The sequence below is a fragment of the Miniopterus natalensis genome, chromosome 11 (assembly GCF_054644295.1).
Source record: "Miniopterus natalensis isolate mMinNat1 chromosome 11, mMinNat1.hap1, whole genome shotgun sequence".
In the NCBI taxonomy this organism is placed as follows: Eukaryota; Metazoa; Chordata; class Mammalia; order Chiroptera; family Miniopteridae; genus Miniopterus; species Miniopterus natalensis.
Genome location: NC_142091.1, coordinates 6,497,407 through 6,520,771, shown reverse-complemented (window position 1 = coordinate 6,520,771; position 23,365 = coordinate 6,497,407). Strand labels below are relative to the sequence as shown.

Here is a 23,365-nt window from a genome sequence, read left to right as displayed (position 1 = left end):
TTCCGTGCTCTGAAGTGCTAAGGAGTTTCTTGTTAAAAAAGGAAGTGTGTGAGCAGTTGTCGTAGCCCTTTTTAAATCTGAGCATCCAAGTTCATTTAATAGAAGAATTTTCCAAGTAGCTTGGAGCTTCCACCTTAGCCTGAAAGGAAGAACTCTAGGTGAGTGGTTTTGCTCTATGGCAGGTTGGGAAGAATCTACTGGAAGAGCTAAAATCTTTGTAGTTTAGTTGGAGATAGGGAGGAAAGGGCATTGAGAGCTCTCAGTTCACTGGTGTTAGGAACCGTGTCACATCTAATCACTGCCTTTGACATAGATCTCGATGACCTGCACTCTGCTTTCTAGTGCTGGAGTGGTGCCTAGTCACAATGCTGAGAATTTTGAAATTTGTTGAATATTTCTCCATGAACCACATACTAACAAAAGAGGAAGAATGAACTCTTCCAAGATTTAAGTACACTTTAAATTCCAGAATATAACATAGTATTTTATTTTTCACAGATTTTTTTTTAAAGGTATTTTTTATTGATTTTTAGAGAGAGGAAAACATCGATGTGAGAGCAAAACATCAATCATCTGCCTCCTGCACACCCCCTACTGGAGATCAAGTCCCCAACCTGGGCATGTGCCCTGACCAGGAATCAAACAGTGATCTCCTGGTTCATGGGGCGACGCTCAACCCCTGAGCCATGCCGGCCGGGCCCCATCCCTTTTCTTTCAGTCTGTTTGTGTCTTTTGACCTGAAGTGGGTCTTTTGTAGACAGCATATATCAGGCTCTTGTTCTGTTATCTACACAGCCACCATATATATGTTTTTGATTAGAGCATTTAATCTATTTGCCTATAAAGTAATTGTTAATAGTTATATAATTATTGCCATTTTATTCATATTTTTAAATCTTTTTTCCCCCCTTTTTATAGAAGTCCCATTAACATTTTTTGTAATGCTGGTTTGGTAGTGATGAACTTCTTTAGCTTTTTCTTTATATGTCCTTCGAATCTAAATGACAGCTTTGCTGGTAGAGTAATCTTGGTTGTAGGTCCTTGCTTTTCATCACTGAATATTTCTTGCCACTCCCTTCTGATCTGAAATGTTTTTGTTGAGAAATCAGCTTATGGGCTCTCCCTTGTAGGTAACTGCTTTTCTCTTGTTGCTTTTAAGAGTCTCTCTTTGTCTTTAACCTTTGGCATTTTAATTATGATGTGTCTTGCTGTGGGCCTCTTTGGGTTCATCTAATTGGGACTCTCTGTGCTTCCTGGACTTGTGTATCTGTTTCCTTCACCAGGTTAGGGAAGTTTTTTGTCATTTTTTCCAAAGTATTTTCAATCACTTTCTCTTTTCTCCTTCCAGAACCCCCATGATATGAATGTTGGTACCCTTGATGTTGTCTCAGAGGCCCCTTAAACAATCCTCATTTTTTAAAATTAATTTGATAGCTGGGGGGGGGGAAGAGAAAGAGAGAAACATTGATTTTGTTATTCCACTTACTATTTTTATTGATTTTAGGAGAAGGGAGAGGGAGAGCATGAGAGAAACATTGATGTGAGGGAAAAACATCTATCAGTTGCCTCCTGCATGCACCTTGACCAGGGATCGAACCCACAACCTGGGTATGTGCCCTGACCAGGAACCAAATCAGTGACCTATCAGTGCATGGGATGACACCTAACCAGGTCAGCCACACCAGCCAGGACTGCTGTCCACTTATTTATGCACACTCCTTGGTTGATTCTTGTATGTGCCCTGATTGGGGATCAAACCTATAACCTTGGGCTGTTGGGACAACGGTCTAACCAACTGAGCTACCTGGGCAGGTAGACTGTCCTCATTCGGGGGACTTGTTCTTGCTGCTCTGGTTGGGTGTTTGCTGCCTCTATCCTCCAAGGCTCCGATTTCATTCTCTGCCTCATCACTCCGCTGCTGGTTCCCTGTAATGTCAGTTAGTGTGCTTTTCACTTCTGACTGGTTCTTTTTTATGTTTTTGTGTTTCCTGTCTCTTCGTTGGAGTTCTCTCTAAGTTCCTCTACTCCTCCCCTAAGTTCACTGAGCAGCCTTATAACCCATGTTTTGAACTCTGCATCTGGTAGGTTACCTGTCTCCATTTCATTTAGCTCTTTTTCTGGGGTTTGGTTCTGTTCCTTCATTTGGGACATGTTTCTTTGTCTCCTCATTTTGGCTGCCTCCTTGTGTTTGTTTCTATGTATTAGGTAGAACTGGTAGGTCTTCTGGGCTTGGTAGAGTAGCCCCATGTAGTAGGTATGCTGTAGAGCCCGGTGGGGCAGCCTCCTGTGTCACCGGAGCTGGACACTCCAGGTGTGGTGTGGACTGTATGTAGTAACCTCCTGTTGTAGTTGCGCCTTTATAGCTATTGGCACATCAGTGGCAGAGATTTACCCCCAGGCTCATCTGCTGCAAGGACTGGTTGCTGCCACTGTGGAGGATCAGCTGTGCAGGGGTCAACTCCATGGAGCAGAACTCACTTGAATGGGGTGCATATATCTGCCGAGTACACCCCTTGAGTGTGTCACTTGTGTAGGTGGTTGGATGGTGCTTAGATGTGGTCTGAAGCTGTCCACGGGATGCACTGGCTCTGGGGCTTCCTAGGAGGTGCAGGCCAAGGTCAGCTGCTGCCTGGAGCCCCCTGGCATGAGCTGCAAAGCAATCTGTTGATGGCTGCTACTTGTTCTGGGCTTGCAGGTGCCCAGGAGAGCTAAGCTGCGAACCAAGGCCGGCTACTGCTAGTGCCGAGCCTGGGGCCACTTGGGGAGCAGTACAGGGTATGCTGAGGCAGGTGCGGCTTGCATGGGAGATTTTTAGGAAAGTTGGCAGCACAAGCCAGTACAGTCCTGTTGTATAGAAAAGCCAATGGAAAGGGCTTGCGTGGGCCTGTAAGTTGGTGGGGCTGGGTCTCAGGGAATCGCCAGGGGTGGGCAAACATTGTGAGCCAGGTTAATGGAGAGTCAGATATGGCCTCTGCCAGCGCTTCTGTCTGCGAGAAAGCTGCCCCTTTAGCCCTCACCCTGATGCCAGACAATTCAGTTCCTCCCTGTGTGTCCTAGGTTCCTTTCGAGCTGCTGTCCCCACACTGGAGCTCAGAGGCAGTGAGTCCAAGTAAGTCTGTGCGTGGGCCCTTCTAAGAGGAACTGCCTGGGACTCCAGCAGCCTCCGTCTCCCTCAACCACAGTCCCCACTGGTTTTTACAGCCAGAAGTTATGGGCACTTCTCTTCCCAGCACTGGAACCTTGGGCTGGGGGGCCTTGTGTAGGGCTCTGCAGCTGAAATATCCTTTGCGATTTAAAATTTTTATTCTATTTCTTTATTGATTTGAGAGTGAGAGACACACACATTGGTTTGTTCTTCCACTTTTTTGTGCATTTATTTGTTGATTCTTGTATGTGTCCTGACCGTGGATCTAACCCATAACCTTGGTGTATTGGGAGGGCTCTCTAACCAACTGAGCTACCTGGCCAGGTCATCTCTTATGATTTTTAACTGTCACACGTGGGTGTGGGACCAGCCTGTTCTCCTTCTCTGCCCTTCCTGCCAATCTCAATGTGGCTTCTTATATCCTTGGTGATAGGACTTCCATTCAGCCACATTTCCTCCAGTTCTGAATGATGGTTCTGTTGTTTAGTTGTGATTCTGACACAGTTGTGGGAGGCTCTGACTCCCTTGTTCACTTACACCACCATCTGGCCTGGATGCTCCTTCGTAGCATCTTAAGCGCTGGAAGCTCAGTGTGACTTCGAGGTATTTTACAGTGCCCAACCTGACAAGCAGGTGAGAAACTGTCAATGTCTTGGAGATCTTGTCTCCACGACGTCATTGTTTGGAAGGAATAGGTTTGATGGCTCTTGTTTATGCTCTGTCTTGGGATGCTGTGGTCATCAGAGAAAGCAGTATTAGAAGGAAATATATGAGTAACACAGTGTCTTCAGGGTGCCCACGGTTATGATGTTTGCCACAGTGCCAAACATGGATTTAGTTGCAGTTCCTTTTGTTGTTTTTTATAGACATTTTGCCGTAGTCTGATTTCTAGGCAAGTCTAAGTCCTCCGGAAGCCAGAACTATTGCCTTGTTTACTAAGTCTTCCAGGAACCCCAGTGTTTAAAGTGGGTGGTGGGGTGAAGATGAGAGGCAGGGGAGACCGTTTCAGCACCCTCTCACAGTACTTCTTTCCCGGGCCTTCTGGACTTGGCTCTCCTTAAAGTTTTTAGGCTCTTAAATACGACATTGGAAGTTCAGAGTTAGAAGGATAGAGAGAGCTCTTTAGCTTTACGATGGCTTTTGTTTTTGACTAAACCACCTGGATTATGGGTACTTATTATGTTAATCATGCTTCAAGAAGTCAGCTGATATTTAAAGTGAAAAGAGAGTCACAGCCATCTTTGACTACTTGTTCTTTTCTTATTTCAACTGCAAGACCACAAGGAGCGAGTGAACGGTTTCTGCCACTCTGGAAAGTGTAGTACCTGTAAACTTGAAGCACTGGCAGCGTTACTGAAATCACTGCTTGACAGCTCATTAGTACTCTGTGTTGGAGAACATGGCCATTAGGATCGCTTAGGTACATTTTGTGAAAGTGTGAACTATGGAGAGGTTACTCACTACGGTTGCTGATGATAAACACAGCAATGTGGTCCCTTTTTTTTACAGATTTATAATCTTTTTTTTTTAACCCTCATCCAAGGATATGTTTCCAGATTTGAGAGAGAGGAAGGGAGAGAGAGACATTGATGTGAGAGAGAAACATCCATCAGTTGCCCCCCGCAGCCCGGACCAGGGCCCACACCCGAAGCCTTTGGGTGCCCGGGACCACGCTCCAGCCAGCACCGCCTCCTGCCAGGGCCACATATGATCGTCTTCTATGACCTCCCCTGGTGGTTACTTTTCCTGCTGGTGATTGCATGTGTAGTTGATAGACTGTCTCTCATTGCAGCACTTGGAGCATAAATTCATGCATTTAGCAATGCAGTCCCCTGGTAAGTGTTGAGAAATCCTCCGGTGTCTTTGAAATGCGTACATTAGCAGGTTCCATGAGGATAGGATAATGCAGGAAAAGTATGTATTAAATTAGAAATTTTGAGGATCTGAAAATGGGCATCATTTTATTTAACGGTAGCTGGAAGAATAGCAATTTTTTTACTGCAGATGGTTTATTTGATTCCTTTAAATATTTATTTAGAATTTTAAATTGTAACTGTTATTGTAGGAAGTTCATTGTAACTAACTGATCTTAGGCAAGTCATTTGGTCCCTCAGAGCTTCAGTTTCTAAAACCATGTCAGTAATAGAACTATAATATGGATATTGTCTTACAGTTTCCTGGGTGAGTTTACATAAATTATGTAATTTACCTAATTCATTTTATTTACTCATTACAACACTCCAATAAAGAAATTAAGATTCAGAAATAGTGATTGACATGGCTAATATCACATAGCCTGCATGTGCTAGAGCTGAGACCACAGGCTGTCCTTCATGCTCGGGGTGTCACATGCAATAGGTGGCAGGATGGGACTGCCCCTCTAAAATTCTAACGTGCTGTCATTTTTTGTTTTTTAATTTTTAAATTTTTTTTACAAGCGTCTGAGGCAATTTACCATGGCCTATTTTATTTGTCTGCTTTTTTTGTCAAAGTACAGGATAACTATTTTAAATGTCTTTTTTCCTGCCCAAAAGTACATTTAAAAAAAAATATTTTTATTGGTTTGAGAGAGAGAGAAACATGGATGTAAGAGATTGAAACACTGATCGGCTGCCTCCTATACACCCCCTACCGAGGATCAAGCCTGCAACCCAGGCATGTACCCGGCAAGGACTCAAATGGGCAACCTTTCAGGGCATGAGGTGACGCCCCACCAACTGAGCCACACCCAGCGGGGCCCAAGTTAACAATAAGGAACATCCATTATCGTGATAAGATTTTTGAACTGTGTCTTATGAGTTTGTTCTTTTTGTGTGTGGTATCTTATAAGTGTAACCCTGAAAATCATTCCAGAAATGCATTTGGGATGAATCCCCACATGTCCCAGGTTGTCCTAACTTGTTTTAAGATGAAGTCAGAGGGTTTTTTTCTTATTCACAAATGATGTTCACAATTGAATATATTTAAATTTTTATTTAATCATTAAAGAAGAGACTGTGTAAAAAGTACTTTAGTGTGCCTTAAATTTAGGTTTAGTTCTTAGAATTACAATACTGTACCAAAAAATCTCTTTGAAGAGAGTAATTCTAGCTTTTTCTTAAAGAGTTAAATACTTCATTAATTTTAAGTCTGAGAGCAAGACCCTTTTTAGATTCTAATGGGAAATGTCTCAGTTACATTATATCCCAGGTCTTGGCCTCAAAGGTTCTGTTCTTTAAAAGCATTTAAATTTAGGAACTGAACCTGCTGATTTGTCTGAAAGGTCGCATATGTCTTTTCACATGTTCCCTGTTAATAAGCGGTAAACAGATTAGCACCTGACTCGGGCTTTAACCTTGCTGGGGAAACAACTTCAGAAAATCCACAGATACTGTCCACATACATGTGGTCTTGGCTCCTGAGAGGAAAATTTGGGGCTTTAATTGTTGGAACTTAGTTTGGGGCTTATCAGTATTCATTGGAGGTTGAAGAATATCTGTCTCTCATTCCCTATTTTGTTTTGTTGTATGTGGATTTTGTTTCTGGAGTCAGAACTTCTCTCGCGCGCTTATCTCTCTGGAAGGAGCTCTTGGTCTCTGAACCAGTGAACTTCTACTCATCAGTTTGTTTAAATAGATCATCTTTTGTGAGAACTTGCTCAAAATAGGTTCAATCCTTGTGGTTTGTTTTTTTTTAAGGGCAGGTTAAAAGTTAGAATAAGGAGAAGTTTTTGCCTTTTGCCTTTTCCAAATATAACTGAAAATAAGATGCTTCCCTGCATCATTTCTGAATGAATTTCACCGTTTATGTGGTCAGTGCATGATTGCTGTCACAGGTGCTGCTGCCCACCATTAAGTCTCTCATCACAGGGCATTTTAAAATGATGTCATAAAATGCATGTTGAGACTCTTTGGATCTCAAATGTACAGAAATCACATCTAGATGTCAGTTCCTGAGTTAAGGAGCTGACCATTATGGCAACTTCAGTCTCAATTAATATTTAGTAAACCAGAGATTATGATATTGTTTATGTTATTCCTTAAGGGTTTGTAGAATTAACTACCTGTTGAAAAGATTTGTTTTATTGGGGCTGTATATTTCTGCCATTGTACTGATTTGCCTGCTTGAATTAAAGCCGTTCTTTAATTGTTTTGGGCTGCATCTACACTTTGAAATTTAGGCCTGTCCCTTGGGTACTATGCACCGAAGATGACATTTCCATACCTTGTTCAGTTACACACAGCTCCCATTTGTCTGTAACGAACTTGTATGCCTGGGTCCATGTATTTCAATAACAGTTATTTTAAACATCCATGTGAATGATGATGATTAATATATAGAGGCTAATTTTTCAAATTCATTGTGTCTCCTCCGGGCATTTCTTTAGGATTTGTTCACTTCATGTTTTTGTTTCTGATTTTAAAATAATTTTCCTTTGTTGTAGGATGAGCAGTTCTTAGGTTTTGGCTCAGATGAAGAAGTCAGAGTGCGAAGTCCCACCAGGTCTCCTTCAGGTATGGCCGATTCGGCGCGCGGCGCCTTTACGTTTTGTTTGTTAAGAGACTGGCTTCCCTTTGCCTTCTCTGCGTGCAGAGATCGTCTTAAATTCTAGGGGGGTTTGGTACGTCCCTCCCTGTCCGCCACACTGAGGAAGAAGTGGCTTATGAAATAGACCTCTTTCTGGGCCTCTTCTCCACCAGCTGCTCTGTGGGAGCCACTCGGTCATGGGAGGTAGATTTCCATGGAATGATTGGGCACCTGGTATGGCAACCTCAGATTTACATGTTTTGAATTATATGGTAGTATACAGGGTAGAGCAAAAGTAGGTTTACAGCTGTGAGTCCCCGAAGCACAGAGTTTATTCCTGTATTATTATTTAGTGATTTCTGTATTGTTTTCCATACAAACAACTGTAAACCTACTTTTGCCCACCCTATATATGACTTTGGGAATAATTTGGCCATTGTTTTTTACAGGTGAAATTTGGTCTGTTATTGTCAAAGAACTAAAAACAAAATATTAGCACTGTGTGAGTGTTTTACCTGGCTCTTGAAAGGCTGTATTAAAACAAAAAAATGACGTGGTGTGTTTCCATTGTAAGCGATATTTTTGTCATTGTCTCACCGAGACAGTGTCTAGAATGCCTGGAAATTCTAGACTTTGAGCAGCTTTCTGACAGATGGACTTAGTGGAAACACATTTAATGGCCTGAGAATTCCATTCCAATAGGAGGCAGCTATAGCTCTTTCGCTGAGACAACAGTCCCTGTCTCTGCTGCTATTCTGAATTCTGGCATGATTTTCTTTGATTTTATGTGGATAGACAGTCTAGTTAAATATAATGTCATTAGCTGTGTTTTTGCTGATGACATTGACTCGGTGTGTGATGTTTGTTAGCATTTGGGTTTTATTTAAGAGTTATCGTATGTTATACAGTAATCTAATTCAAACACATAAGTTGACAGTTTTTGTTTCCAAATGGTGGTAGAATTGCCATTATAGTTGGGAGGAATTAGCCAATAGGATCCCAGTATCTGTGCCATTTAGACAGTAGCAATGTTCTCTTTAATATATGGTGAAATCTTAAAACTTTGTTATCAGAAAGTGACTTTAGAGATCATCTGGTCTGACCATTTATAAATGACAAAATGAGGCCCAGAAAATACATGGTGAGCAATTACTTATAACTGATTTGTGAGTTCTTTGCATGTGGATTATGGAAACTGGTGGCAGAGCTAGACTCTTCTCTGTTCTGCCTTTTCTACTTCTCCACCAAAAGTTTCTTTTAAAAGTTGGATAGAAGGTCTTCAGAATTAATACAGCCCTAGGAGTGGCCAGGTCCAAGTCTACCATGAGGATAAGGAATCTTGTGATGTACTTCCCGGGTAGGCGTTTACTTTGTTAATTCACAATTCTTTCTTAATGGTCTCCTCCTAAGTGTTCTTGGCTGTCAGTCCACCTTGAATGTTGTCTTGGTTGTTTAAAACCATCTCTATATGCTTCATTACTTAAGAAATGGAACATAGTTTCTCTACTGTTTCATAGTCTGTTACTTTTGTTGTCATTAGTATATATTGAAAATGAATTTGTGAATCTTTAATCTATTAAAGGAAGCATTTATATTTCAAAGGCTCAACAATAAACCCTTTGTTGATTTCTGTTCTGTTAGAAAGTTGGTTCCATAGTCTAAAATGTTCATCATAATGGCACACTCCTCTTTTGGTGCCTGTTGAGTCATATAAAACATTAAAAAGTCATGAGGGAAGGGAAGATATGATGACTAGGAAACTCTTAATACATTTAGAAAATACAGGTTTATACAAAGAATTTTAGGAAAAGAATTTTGTTTTCTTGAGTCTCTTGATGAGTAGCAGATTGAGCTGATTTATAATTTGGCAAATTCTTTTTATTTAGAAGAAATCTGATTTAATAAAATATTAATTTGCTCTTATATCAGTTCGGGTTAATTTTTTGGGGGTAACTTGAGACTAATTAGTTCAGGAACCTGTAGGTAGGGGAATAGATTAATGGGCACATCATTAAGCCACTTCACTGATTAGTTACATGCTCCTGAGTTCAGGGGTCATATTCTGATGTCTCGTGTATGAATGCTTTTCTCTTCAGTAAAACGTTCTTAGTTTACTATGCGAAACAGATTGAAACATGGGAGGCTGAGTTGCTCAGGAGCCTTTTCCTATAGAAGTTGGTATGTTATTAATCGAAGAGCACTTTGTTCATATTTATTAAAGCCAAAATTCTGAGTTGAAAAGATGGAATGAGTTACTATAAACATGTTCTCAAATGTTAATCTTGGTGGCTAAGATATGGAAAAGGTAGTACAGATTTTTTTAAACATATTTTTTGAATTCAGGAAAAACCTCCTTGCTCACCTAAAGTTGTAGGAAAAATCAGTTTTGTATAACATAAATTGCTCAGCCAAAAACCTTTGATTATTATGTTAGGTTTTTTAAATCAAAAAAGTGGTTAAATGTTCTTTTAGGTGGAATGTTATTTAGTTGATTTCTTCCAGGCAAGTTTTTGGGGAAAAGAAACTAAGCACAATTAAGATGTTATATTGACTCATTAGCCTCAAATAGAGTTCAGTACCAAGTAGTTTGTGCTAAATTATATTCAACTTAGTAAAGACCTGAACTGCAAAGCTAAATATATGCTCTTCATTGTTTAATTTCTATACACAGTTAAAACTAGCCCTCGAAAACCTCGCGGGAGACCTAGAAGCGGCTCTGACCGAAATTCAGCTCTCCTCTCAGACCCATCTGTGTTTTCCCCGCTAAGTAAAACAGAGGTCAAGTCTGGAGATAAGATCAAGAAGAAAGATTCTAAAAGTATAGAAAAAAAGAGAGGAAGACCTCCCACCTTCCCTGGAGTAAAAATCAAAATAACACACGGAAAGGACATTTCAGAATTACCAAAGGGGAACAAAGAAGATAGCCTGAAAAAAATAAAAAGGACACCTTCTGCGACATTTCAGCAAGCCACAAAGATTAAGAAATTAAGAGCAGGCAAACTCTCTCCTCTCAAGTCCAAGTTTAAGGGAGGGAAGCTTCAAATAGGAAGGAAAGGGGTGCAGATTGTGCGGCGGCGAGGACGGCCTCCGTCAGCAGAGAGGGTCAAGAGCCCTTCAGGCCTCCTGCTCAACTCCCCGCTGGAAAAGCCGCAGAAGGCCCGGAGGGACAAGGAAGGGACCCCTCCCCTCGCAAAAGAAGAGAAGACGGTGGTCAGGCAGAGCCCTCGAAGGATTAAGCCGGTCAGGATCATCCCTTCTTCTAAAAGGACAGATGCCACCATTGCTAAGCAGCTCTTGCAGAGGGCAAAGAAGGGGGCGCAAAAGAAAATCGAGAAAGAAGCCGCTCAGCTGCAGGGGAGAAAGGTGAAGACACAGGTCAAGAACATCCGGCAGTTCATCATGCCTGTGGTCAGTGCCATTTCCTCTCGGATCATTAAAACCCCCCGGCGGTTTATCGAGGACGAAGACTATGACCCGCCGATTAAAATCGCGCGCCTGGAGTCCACGCCCAACAGCCGCTTCGGCGCCGCGTCCTGCGGGTCGTCCGAGAAGTCCAGCGCCGCCTCGCAGCGCTCCTCGCAGGCGTCCTCCGACTCCTCGCGCTCCAGCAGCCCCAGCGTCGACACCTCCACCGACTCGCAGGCCTCCGAGGAGATGCGGGGGCTGCCCGAGGAGCAGGGCGACCCCCCCGAGGCCCACGCTCCGCTGCCCGTGTCGCAGGCCCCGGAAACCGACGGCAACGACCGGCGGGGCAGGAGGTACTCGGTGTCCGAGAGGAGCTTTGGATCGAGGGCGACCAAGAAGCTGTCGGCCCTGCAGGGCGCCCCCCAGCAGCAGGCCTCCGCCTCCCCGCCGCCGCCGCTCCTGAGCCCGCCGCCGCCGCTGCAGCCCGCGCCCGGCCTCCCCGACCACACGCCCTGGCTCCTGCCGCCCACCATCCCGCTGGCCTCGCCCTTCCTGCCCGCGCCCGCGGCCCTGCAGGGCAAGCGCAAGTCCATCCTGCGGGAGCCCACCTTTCGGTGGACGTCGCTGAAGCACTCGCGGGCCGAGCCGCAGTACTTCTCCTCCGCAAAGTATGCCAAAGAAGGCCTCATTCGCAAGCCCATATTCGACAACTTCCGACCTCCGCCGCTCACCCCCGAGGACGTGGGCTTCGCGCCCGGCTTCCCCGCGCCGGGCCCCGCGGCCTCCGCCCGCCTCTTCGCGCCGCTGCACCCCGGCACCAGGTTCGACGTGCACAAGAGGAGCCCGCTGCTGCGAGCGCCGCGCTTCACGCCCAGCGAGGCGCACTCGAGAATATTTGAGTCCGTGACCCTGCCCGGGACGCGAACCTCGGCCGCGGCGTCCTCGGGGGCGTCGAGCAGGAAGAGGAAGAGAAGGGTGTTCAACCCGGTGCGGCCGGAGCCGCGCTCGCCCTCCCACTCCATGAGGACGCGCAGCGGGAGGCTGAGCGCCGCCGAGCTGTCCCCGCGCAGCCCGCCGTCCTCCGTGGCCGCCTCCTTGAGCATTTCTGTGAGCCCCCGCGCCACCAGTGCCTTAAACTCAACCTTCACCTTCCCTTCTCACTCGCTGGCTCAGCCCGGGGAGGCTGCGGAGCGCACCCCGCGCCCGCGGAAGCCGAGCGGCGCCCCGGCAGAGCCCTTCGCGTCCGGCAGCCCCGCCCCGCTCTTCCCCTGGTTCACCCCCGGCCCCCAGGCGGAAAGAGGGCGGAACAAGGACCGGGCCTCCGAGGAGCCGAGCAAAGACCGCGAGGCCGAAAGGGGCGTGGAGAAGGACCGGAGCCGGGAGAGGGCGCGCGAGCGCGAGAAGGAGAACAAGCGCGAGTCCCGCAAGGAGAAGCGGCGGAAGGCGCCCGAGGCGCAGAGCGCGGCGCCCTACCCCCTGGGCAGGGCTTCCCGGGACAAGGGCGCGGGCGAGGACGGCGCCGCGCCCTCCGCGGCCAAAAAGGTAACGGGGCGGAAGAAGTCTTCACCACTCGATTCTGCGACCGATGTCGCTTCTGTGACTCTTGGGGATACGACAGCTGCCAAAACCAAAATACTTATGAAGAAAGGGAGAGGGAGTCTGGACAAAGCCGCCCTGGACCTTGGCGCCCCCGCCCCCGCCCTGGAGAAGGAGAAGTCGCTCTGCCTCTCCGCCCCCTCGTCCAGCGCGGTCAAACACTCCACCTCCTCCATCGGCTCCATGCTGGCCCAGGCGGACAAGCTGCCCGTGACCGACAAGAGGGTCGCCAGCCTCCTGAAAAAGGCCAAGGCCCAGCTCTGCAAGATTGAGAGGAGTAAGAGTCTTAAGCAAACTGACCAGCCCAAAACACAGGTACTCTTTTCCGTGCTGCCCGTTGAAGCCAGTCGCAGGAGCCGCTTCTAGGAGCGAGTTTTAGGCTTAGCGTTTCCGTTATGTCCAGGCCCGGGAACCGGGAAGAGGGTAGAGCACATGGTGCGTTTTGCAGGGTCCCTTGAGCACAGGCAGGATTTCGATGGTGGGAGATGAGGGAGCGGCGAGGGCGGGCAGCGGGCGGGAGCTGCAGCCGCCGGCAGGCGGGCCGGCCCGAGGGCGCTCGGTTTGAACGGAATGGGTCTGGTGTATTAGAACCTCTGACTCAATTCTGAAGGTGCGTTTCTGCACTGAAGTTGCTTTACTGTTGACTATAGAAAACGGCGGGGAGGAGGGTGCTCGTCCTCTGAATAGTGAGTAGCGCGAAAATAAACAGTAGGTGTTTGCGGAGTTCATATGAGAACAGTTTGGCCTTAAGTTGTGGGACAGAAAGCTGTAGGAAGATGAAGACAAACAGATTTTTACAAAGAACAGCCTTGTTTTTTTCCTTTTTACACAATGAGCTAGGCACTGGTCTTTCCTGAGAAAACCTACTGATCTTTAGGCTCTTTTTAAAAAATTGTCATGTAGTTATGCCAACATCTCAAGTTAGGTTGCAGTGACCACAAACTTAGGTTTTTAATATTATTTGACCCAGGGCCATATTTTAGTAATTCTGCCAGTTGCGAGTTCAAGCAGGGACTTCCTTCTGATACCATTTTGGGTGTTTCTGGGTAGCTCCGTGTGATAGGACCAGTGGCTCTTCAAGATGTGAGAGCTTTCTGTTTGGAGTCATGGCCTTTTATACTTGATTTACAGGCTATTTCCTCCTCCCTCTCTGTTGATCAGGAAAATATAAGAAATAGTCTGTGGTTAGGCTGAACTTTTTGATAATATACTGGCAACTTGAATTTTGAGGGGAATTTTCAAGGAGTAGTAAAATTGGGGATAGGAACTTAGTTGGTTTCTGTTTTTTTCTGCCAATTTTAGGATATAGAAGTAGTTGATTCTTGTAAATTGATGTGTCTTATCAGTTGGAAATAACGAGTGATTCTAGATGATAATAAGTTAAGCGTGGTTGTTTTGTTCTGTTTTGGCTTACCTCATATTTAGGGTCAAGAAAGTGATTCATCAGAGACCTCTGTGCGAGGACCCCGGATTAAACACGTCTGCAGAAGAGCTGCTGTTGCCCTTGGCCGAAAGCGAGCTGTGTTTCCTGATGACATGCCCACCCTGAGTGCCTTACCGTGGGAAGAACGAGAGAAGATTCTGTCTTCTATGGGGAATGATGGTAGGTCACGGGTGGCAACCTGGGCCGCAGCACACATATGATTTGCTTGCTGCTCATTTTGGGGATGCCTAGTAGCCTCTTTATAGCATTATGTGTTAGTCTGGGTCCTCTCAAAACAGATGACAAGGGGGGATTAAATGAACAAGGATGTTATTTGAGGAAATGCCTGGGAGGGACAATGGGGAGGGAGCCAGGGAAGGCTGGGAGAGCTGTCAGGCTGCTCTGTAAGTCTGACTCCAATGCCGAGGGAGGGAATCTGGGCAGAACCTTCCTAGATTGCCATGCAGTGTTTTGTTTTCAGTATTTGGGTTTCTCCTCTCATTAAACTACAAGTTTTAGGCATTTAACATTTAAATAATTAGGCTCTGAGTTCTGCACGACTATTTATTATATTCGATTTCACTTTTGGAGTCCCAGTTAAAACAAAGTTTGAATGTATGTAATAATATAAATTGATTTTGAGAATCTCCGCCTCTGCTCCCAAAAAGGATTTAGACACTCCCTCAGAACGAATGTCATGTTTCTTTAACAGACAAGTCCTCAATTGCTGGCTCAGAAGATGCTGAACCTCTCGCTCCACCCATCAAACCAATCAAACCTGTCACCAGAAACAAGGCGCCTCAGGAGCCTCCAGTGAAGAAGGGACGGCGGTCAAGGCGGTGTGGGCAGTGTCCTGGCTGCCAGGTGCCTGAGGACTGTGGTGTCTGTACTAATTGCTTAGACAAGCCCAAGTTTGGTGGCCGCAATATAAAGAAGCAGTGCTGCAAGTGAGTGGGTGTCTTAAACTCTGTGGTGTTGGCCTCCCCTCCGGGAAGGTGGTTGATTAATGCTTGGTTTGTTGAGAAGACGAATCAGAAAACTGAATGTGGTTGTACTGTGTGTGTGAGTTTCGGGACCAGTGCAGTTGTGTTTTGCAGCGTGGCCAGGGTTGGGCGGTGCTTACCTGAGAAGCACTCAGGAGCAGCGCTGCTGGATGGGACAGTGCAGTGGTGGGAGTGCTTCCATCTGCTCGGTGCAGCGTGGTAGCCATTAGCCCAGTGTAGCTACCGAGCAGTTGAAATGTGGTTAGTGACTGAGCAACTACATTTTTTTATTACATTTAATTTTAATTAGTTTAAGTTTATGTAGCCACATGTGCCTGGTGGCTAACGTATCAGTGCAGCTCAGGGGTTTTCTACTTGAAACTGACCAATTTAGGCATAATATTGATTAGGTCAACTGAAATATTGGTGACGTCTTGTATACTTCTCCTTGCTGTGTCTCAGAGTATTTTCGCGCATGTGGGATTTTTGATTTGGAAGTGTTGGTCTTTTCTCTGTTTCTGTGGGTGCACTGTCTGCCCTCTGGGATAACTTGTTAAAGTGGATCAAAAGAGTTGCACAAATAGAAATTTTGGTAGTTGAGTGTCTCATAAATAAAGTACCTGGAATAAGGAGTAGATATTACCGATGGACATTTTCTGAATGAATAAATTGGAAGTGATTTATGTAATACAGCTAGGAGAAATCCTGCATTATCCCTTCAGGGGAGGCAGTTTCTAGGAGACAATAAGTAGTTCTGTGCTTTGGTTTAGTCTGGCCTTAACTCGAGAATCTTATCTCAGCCCCATGCATCTAAAGGAGTGAGAATTCACAGTTCAAAAAGGTACATGATGATAGGAAGATAAAATTATACGAAATTTAGGGGTTGAAATGGATTCAGTTCAATTGTACACTTCAGATTAAATTTGAGTTTTGTTCAATTGAGGCGTAGAATATATATCAGAGCCCTGGCATAGACCTGTAGGACAGAGGACCTGCCGGATAATGTTAGTCCATTTGTTGTCAGATTACTGAATGAATATTAATCTCATAAGGGAACAGAACTGATTTGAGTGTAAAAAATATCAACTGGTCATTTTGTGTGTGGTGCTAGTCAATACTAGATTATAAGAAATTTTAATTTCATTTCAAAAATAATTTGCTCCTTTTAGATCCTAGAAGTACATAAAATTGCTGATTGAAGGATTCAGAGGCTCAGATTTAATCTGAGTAATGAGCCGTCTTTTTTCCAGCTCTCAAAATGTCCCTGAATAAAGATTCATTGGTTCTTGCAGACAAATTAACACTTGTTCAAATTGCTTCTCTTCTGCACATCTTTTACTTTATGGTATCCCTTGTCCTAGGATGAGGAAGTGCCAGAATCTGCAGTGGATGCCTTCCAAAGCCTACCTTCAGAAGCAAGCAAAAGGTGATGTAGGAAGCTCTTCCCCTGGCTTCTCGCTTTGATGCCCTACAGTTGGGTTCTTCGGGGTAAAGAGAACACTGCTGTGTATTCCCTTTAAGGCCATTCTTTCCCAGGGAGTTAATGGGTGTCGAAGCTGGGTGATGGGTACATGGGGGTTCATTTTACTATTGCCTTTACCTGGAATATGTTTGAAAATTTCCATAATAAAACATTTTTTAATTCATATAAAAATCAGTTCTTCCATTTCCTAGAGCAGTAAAAGTGTAGCTATTTTATCTGAGCAACTTAACTTTCATGAGCCTCTTCAGTGTCAGCATTAGCTGCAGGGAACTGAGATAAGATTTTGTTACATTCCTATACTTTTAATTAAAACTTTTCTTGCTTATAAATAAATAATCATGTTTTTCCCCTAGCTGTGAAAAAGAAAGAGAAAAAGTCTAAGACCAGTGAAAAGAAAGAGAGCAAAGAGAGCAGTGTTGTGAAGAACTTGGTGGACTCTAATCAGAAACCTACCCCACCAGCAAGAGAGGATCCCGCCCCCAAGAAAAGCAGTAGTGACCCTCCCCCGCGAAAGCACACTGAGGAAAAGAGTGAAGATGGGAATGCCCCAGCTCCAGGACCTGAGTCCAAACAGGTTACCACACCAGCTTCCAGAAAGTCCAGCAAGCAGGCCTCTCAGCCAGCCCCAGTCATCCCCCCACAACCGCCCAGCACAGCACCACCAAGAAAAGAAGTTCCCAAGACTATGCCCAGTGAGCCCAAGAAAAAGCAGCCTCCACCACCAGAATCAGGTGAGTGCAAGGCAAGAAGGAATTGCTGGACCACAAGTACTAGCAAAAAGCACTGATATCTTAAATAGCATTTGGAAACCTGAAATTTATATTTTTAAGTCTTCAGTGTGAGAAAATTATCTTTTAACCATTATAGAGTAATAAAGAAATAGAAGCAAAATACCAGTTAAGTTGGAGATACTGTCTTAATTTCCTATTTAATACCTAGAGTTTAAATAGTTTTGTTTTTTCTAATAGCCTTTTCTTCACGGGCCAGTCAGTCCTAAAGTAGTCATTGCTATTTCTCATTAACTGTGAGTTTAGCAGCATCTGACTGCAATTTATTTTGAATTCTTTAGGTCCAGAGCAATGCAAGCAGAAAAAAGTGGCTCCTCGCCCAAGTATTCCTGTAAAACAAAAACCAAAAGAAAAGGTGAGAGATTTGTTTCTCTGCCACTTCTCAGGGGTCTGCTCTATTCTGTAGGAAAACAGCCTTATTCTTGGCACTCACACAACTGAGTGAGACCGCATTTTTGCTTCTATGGGGCTGGCAGTGGAATTTAGGCTTCAGCTTGTATCTTTTTTCTCTCTTTCCCCTTGTTTTTCCCTCCTTGTGGTCCTACATGCTTATGCTATAGGCCGCTTAGCATAATAGTTTTTTGCCCAATAATCACCCTTTCCTGTGTGCACTTTTTATTACGTGGAGAGACAGAGATCTTTTAAGAATCTTCTGGTTCTTCCCACCAACTTCCCATGCCACCATGGTGATACACATGTATGTTCTGGCTGATGCTCTCAGGAGCATCAACAGTGCCAAAAAGGGAGGCAAACGCTAGCTTTTTATTAGGTTGTGCTTCTCATTCGTCGCCTGGTTTCTAACGGTGATGATGAAGTGTTGGCAGATTTGAAACCATCACTGATCGTAGAACTGGGAAGTGGTTCTGAACCTCATGGGCAGGTTAAGCAAGTGTGGAGTGATCAGCCCAAATTCGATGTGCAACTAGAAGATCTAGAAAAATGGCAGAATAACCTGCCCCTGTCCCATTAGTTTGGTTTCATTGTACTGACAACCTCAGCTGGCATCATGGACCCACAAAGAAGCAAGATGAAAACACACAGGAGGAAAAATCCTGCAATTCTTTTTCTAGGAATGTAATATATACAAGCAAATAAAATGCCTTAATGGGAAAAAAAATCTTCTGAAAAGTACTTCACTCTTTCTGTAGGATACTTATGTTGGAAACACATTGTCCAGTCTGTTAATTAGATTCGTCATTTGCATTATTTTCTGTTGCAAAGGGAAGGCAAGCCCTGGCTGGTGTGGCTTACCTGGGCACCAGAAAGGTTGCTAGTTCCAGTCCCGGTCAGGGCACATGCCTGGGTTTCGGGCTGCGTCCCTGGTGGGGGGCACGCAGGAGGCAGCCGATTGTTGTTTTGCTCTCACATCGATGTTTCATTCTCTCTCCCGTCCTCTCTCTCTAAAAATCAATAAAATATTTATTTTAAAAAGTGAAGGCAAGTAGAGTGTGGTTTTGTTCTTTATTTATCTTCTATCCCTATAGGAAAAACCGCCTCCAGTCAATAAGCAGGAGAACACAGGCACTTTGAACACCCTCAGCACTCTCTCCAATGGCAGTACTTCTAAGCAGAAAGTCCCAGCAGATGGAGTCCATAGGATCAGAGTGGACTTTAAGGTAAAAGTGTTTAGTGACCACCTAGTATGTGGAGAGTCCTGGGTTTTATATTTGTTTAATAATTTTTTTATTTTTCAATTACATTTGACATACAATATTATATTAATTTCAGGTGTGCATCCGTGTGATTAAACATTTCTGTAACTTAAGAAGTGATCACCCTGATCAGTCTAGTATCCATTTGGCACCGTATATAGTTATTACAATATTATCCCTGTGACTGCTCTGTAACTACCAGTTTGTGCTGCTTTAATCCCTTCACCTTTTTCACCCAGTCCCCCCAACCCCCCTCAAAATATTCTGGCAACTGTCGACTTATTCTCTGTATCTATGAGTTGTTTCTGTTTTGTTTGTTTATTCTTTAGATTCCACATATAAGTGAAATCATCTGGCATTTATCTTCCTCTGTTTGACTTATGTCGCTCAGCACAATACGCTCTAGGTCCATCCATGTTGTTGTAGATGCAAGATTTCATTCTTTTTTGTGGCTGAGTCATATTCCATTGTATGTATGCACCACTTCTTATCCACTCATCTATTGATGGGCACTTAGGTTGCTTCCATATCCTGGCTATTATAAATAACGCTGCAGTGAATATATGGATGCATATGTCTTTTCAGTTTAGTATTTTGTTTCTTCAGATACCCAGAAATGGAATTGTTGAATCCTTTGTCTCTTGTTATAGCCTTTGTTTTAAAGTCTGTTTTATCTGGTATAAGTATTGCTACCAGCTTTTTTTGTTTGTTCCATTTTCATGAAATGTCTTTTTCCATCCCTTTACTTTCAGTCTGTGTGTCTTTCCATCTGACATAAGTCTCTTGTAGGCAGCATATGTAAAGGTCTTATTTCCTTACCCATTCAGCCTCCGTATGTCTTTTGATTGGAGCATTCGATCCATTTGCATTTAAAGTAATTATTGGTAGATATGTATTTATTGCCACTTTATTTTTCATATTTTTAATCTTTTTCTTCTTCAAGAAGATCCTTCAACATTTCCTGTAGTGCTCATTAGATGTGATGAACTCCTTTAGCTTTTCTTTGTCTGGAAAGCTCTTTCTCCTTCAATTCTAAATGATAGCTTTGCTGGGTAATCTTGGTTATAGTTCCTTGCTTTCCATCCCTTTGAATATTTTTTGCCACTCCCTTCTGGTCTGCAAGGTTTCTGTTGAGAATCAGCTGACAGTGTTATGGGAGCTCCCTTGTAGTAACTAACTGCTTTTCTCTTGCTGCTTAAGACTCTCTCTTTGTCTTTAACCTTTGGCATTTTAATTATGATGTGTCTTGCTGTGGGCCTCCTTGAGCTCATCATTCTTGGGACTCTCTGTGCTTCCGGGACTTGTATGTCTGTTTTCTTTACCAGGTTAAGGAAGTTTTCTGTCATTTTCTTTTCTTCTTTTTGATAGTTGACAGTATTACAGATGTCCCCCAATGTCTGTCATTTTTCTAAATAGGTTTTCAGTTCCTTGCTCTCTCTTCTCCTTACGATACCTCCCTCGTGCGAATGTTGGTAGGCATGAAGCTGTCCTAGAGGCTCTTCATTTGGGAGGATTTTGTTTTCTTGTTGCTGCTCTGGTTGGGTGTTTCTTCCTCCTTGCCCTCCAAAGCTCTGGTTTGATTCTCTGCTTCATCAGCTCTGCTACTGATTCCCTGTAAATTGTTCTTCATGTCAGTTAGTGTATCCTCATTTCTGACTTTTTTTATGTTTTCTATCTCCACTTTGATGTTTCCTGTCTCTGTTGGAGTGCTCTCTATAAGTTCCTCTACTCTTCCCCTAATTTCATTGAGCAGCCTTATAACCTGTGTTTTGAACTCTGCACCTAGTAGATTGCTTGCCTCCATTTATTTTAGTTTGTTTTCTGGAGTTTTGTTCTGTTCTTTCATTTGGGACTTGTTTCTTTGTCTCCTCATTTTGGCTGCCTCCCTGTGTTTGTTTCTATGTATCAGGTAGAGCTGTTATGTCTCCTGGGCTTAGTAGAGTGGCCTAATGTGGTAGGTGTCCCTTGTAACCTGGTGGTGCACCCTCCCTGGTCACCAGAGCAAAGCGCTCCGGTTGTGCTCCCTGTGTGTGCTCTGTGTGCTCTCCTGTTGTAGTTGAGCCTGATGGCTGTTGGCACATCAGTGGGAGTTACGTACCTCCAAGCCGATTGACTAGGAGGACCAGGGAGGGGGTGGGGCGGGCCACAGTGGAGGAGCTGCTGTGTAGGAGCCCACCCCATGGAACAGGACTTCCTTTAGTGGGGCTCTGGTGCCCACTGAGTCCACCCCCTTGAGTGTGTTGCTAGTGGAAGTGGTTGGGTGGTGCTTCGATGTGGTCTGAAGCGGTCCACTGGGCGCGCTGGCTCTGGGGTCTCCTAGGAGATGCAGGCCAAGGCCAGCTGCTGCCTGTGCTCTGCCTGAGGCCACCTGGCGTGAGCTACAAGGTGATCTGCCGATGGCTGCTGCTTGTGCTGGGGCTTGGAGGTGCCTGGGAGAAGCCAAGCTGTAAACCGAGTTTGGCTGCTGCTAGTGCCCAGCTGGGGCTGCTTAGCAGCAGGTATGGGGCACACCAAGGCCAGATACAACTTGTTTGGGATTTGTGGACCTTTGAGAAGTTTTAGGGAAGTCTGAAGTATGACAGGGCAGGTTGTAAGGAAAAACCACTGGAATCATCGTGGGTGGGCCTGCTAGTGGGGTAGAGCAGGGTCTCGGGGAATCACTGGGGTAGGCAAACTTGTTAGCCAAGTTGATGGAGACTCAGTTATGGTACTGCCTGCGCCTGCACTGGGGAGGACTCAGCAAAGTTGGAGCTCAGAGGGAGTGAGTCTGAGTAAGTTTGTGTACGGACCTTTTAAGAGGAACACCTGAGACTCCAGCAGCCTCTGTGTCCCTCAGCCATAATCCCTACTGGTTTTTACAGCCAGAAGTTATGGGGACTTCTGTTCCTGGCACTGGAACCCTGAGATGGGGGGCCTGGTGTGGGACCCCTTGCTCCTCAGGGGGAACCTCGACGGCCAAGATAACCCTCCTGATTTTTAACCACCACATGCGGGTGTGGGACCTTGACCAGAAGCCAGTGTCATTGACTTTAGGTGTTAAAAGCAAGGAAATTCAGCACAAAGTGGGGAAATGAATAAAAACTACCATTAGCAGATGCTTTGGTCCCTGTTTGTGAGTTGACTAAAGAGCATCGGCCTTGAGATGGTCCTGGCGGTCCTGCCGTCCTGGGGACTCGGTGCATCCAGATGAGATGGCGCCTGAGGGGGTCATTCTCTCACCTGGGAATTAGCCCAGTGATGATGCGTGAATCCGCAAAACTAACAGGAATTCAGTCCCAGCATTATTTTGCATTGTAGTTAACATGAATTAAACCAATAAATAGGTGAACCTTTTAACAGTTTGTATCTGAGATGAAAAATTTTAGAGCGGCAGTCGTTTTTGAGCTCATTACAGGCAGTGTTCTGGGCTGCTGCTGGCATTCTCATTTTACCATTTTTGCCCTTATTTTCATTCCATAGTTGTGTCACTGTAAAACTTTCATAAATGATTTCTCTTTCTCCACAGGAGGACTGTGAAGCAGAAAATGTGTGGGAGATGGGAGGCTTGGGGATCTTGACCTCTCTTCCTATAACACCCAGGGTGGTTTGCTTTCTCTGTGCCAGTAGTGGACACGTAGAGGTAAGATACTGTCTTCTCGGTACCTTAGGAAGCATAATGTAGTTTATTTTTCTGTGAAGAAAATATTCTGTTTTGTTGGTATGCAGCAGGTACTAACCCCTGTTTAAACCAGTTATGAAATGCTTTTGAAATGTTTTAGAGATTTTAGGAAGAAATCTGCTTCTTAGTGTGGAAAGTTTAATAGTTAATCTCCTAACTTTACTCTTTATTAGAGGTCTGATTTTTCTGCTAGGTGTTCAATCGTGGAAAAAAATAATACAGCGTTCCTCCAGAACAAGAGATGCTTTTGATGGTTTTTATATCTAAAGAGCTCTTAGCAATTAATAAGAAAAAGGAGTAACACCCAATAAAAAATAGGCCGAGGGGACAGGAATATGTAATTCACAAAATGAGAAGTAAAAACATTGTGGGCAGAGGCATTAAGCTTTCTGATGACCAAGGAGTGGGAAGTAAAGCATGGTATAAAAGGACGGGGCAGGAATGGCACTCTCTGTTGGTGGAAATCTAGATTAGTTGCAGTCTTTCTGAGGGTTAAGTATGTACTTATTTTTTTAAATGGGTATGCCCTCTAACACAGCAATTGTACTCTGGGCATTTATCTTATGGATACAATTAGATAAATTGGCAGATATGTAAATGTGTATGTGTGTGTAATACATATATATTATAAAGCTTTCTATATTATGTACACGTATAATAAAGAGAAGGGTTTCTTTCAGTATTGCTTATGCTGGGATTGCTTCAGATATCATTAAAACGAGGAAT

At 44.5% G+C, this 23,365-nt stretch overlaps 1 protein-coding gene and 1 pseudogene across 2 annotated transcripts in view; both read left to right on the top strand.

The window, feature by feature from the left end:
- The window catches only part of KMT2A (lysine methyltransferase 2A), an 82,917-nt gene that overhangs the window by 21,104 nt on the left and 38,448 nt on the right, over nt 1-23,365 (top strand). For both annotated transcript variants that reach the window (XM_087821509.1, XM_087821508.1), the window contains exons 2-10: nt 7,569-7,638; nt 10,323-12,967; nt 14,078-14,255; nt 14,788-15,022; nt 16,420-16,484; nt 16,895-17,272; nt 17,611-17,684; nt 18,814-18,945; nt 22,487-22,600. In XM_087821509.1, coding sequence (XP_087677635.1) covers nt 7,569-7,638; nt 10,323-12,967; nt 14,078-14,255; nt 14,788-15,022; nt 16,420-16,484; nt 16,895-17,272; nt 17,611-17,684; nt 18,814-18,945; nt 22,487-22,600 — 3,891 coding nt within the window. The remainder of the gene's footprint in view (nt 1-7,568; nt 7,639-10,322; nt 12,968-14,077; nt 14,256-14,787; nt 15,023-16,419; nt 16,485-16,894; nt 17,273-17,610; nt 17,685-18,813; nt 18,946-22,486; nt 22,601-23,365) is intronic.
- LOC148091914 (small ribosomal subunit protein uS8 pseudogene) lies at nt 17,695-18,807 on the top strand (annotated as a pseudogene).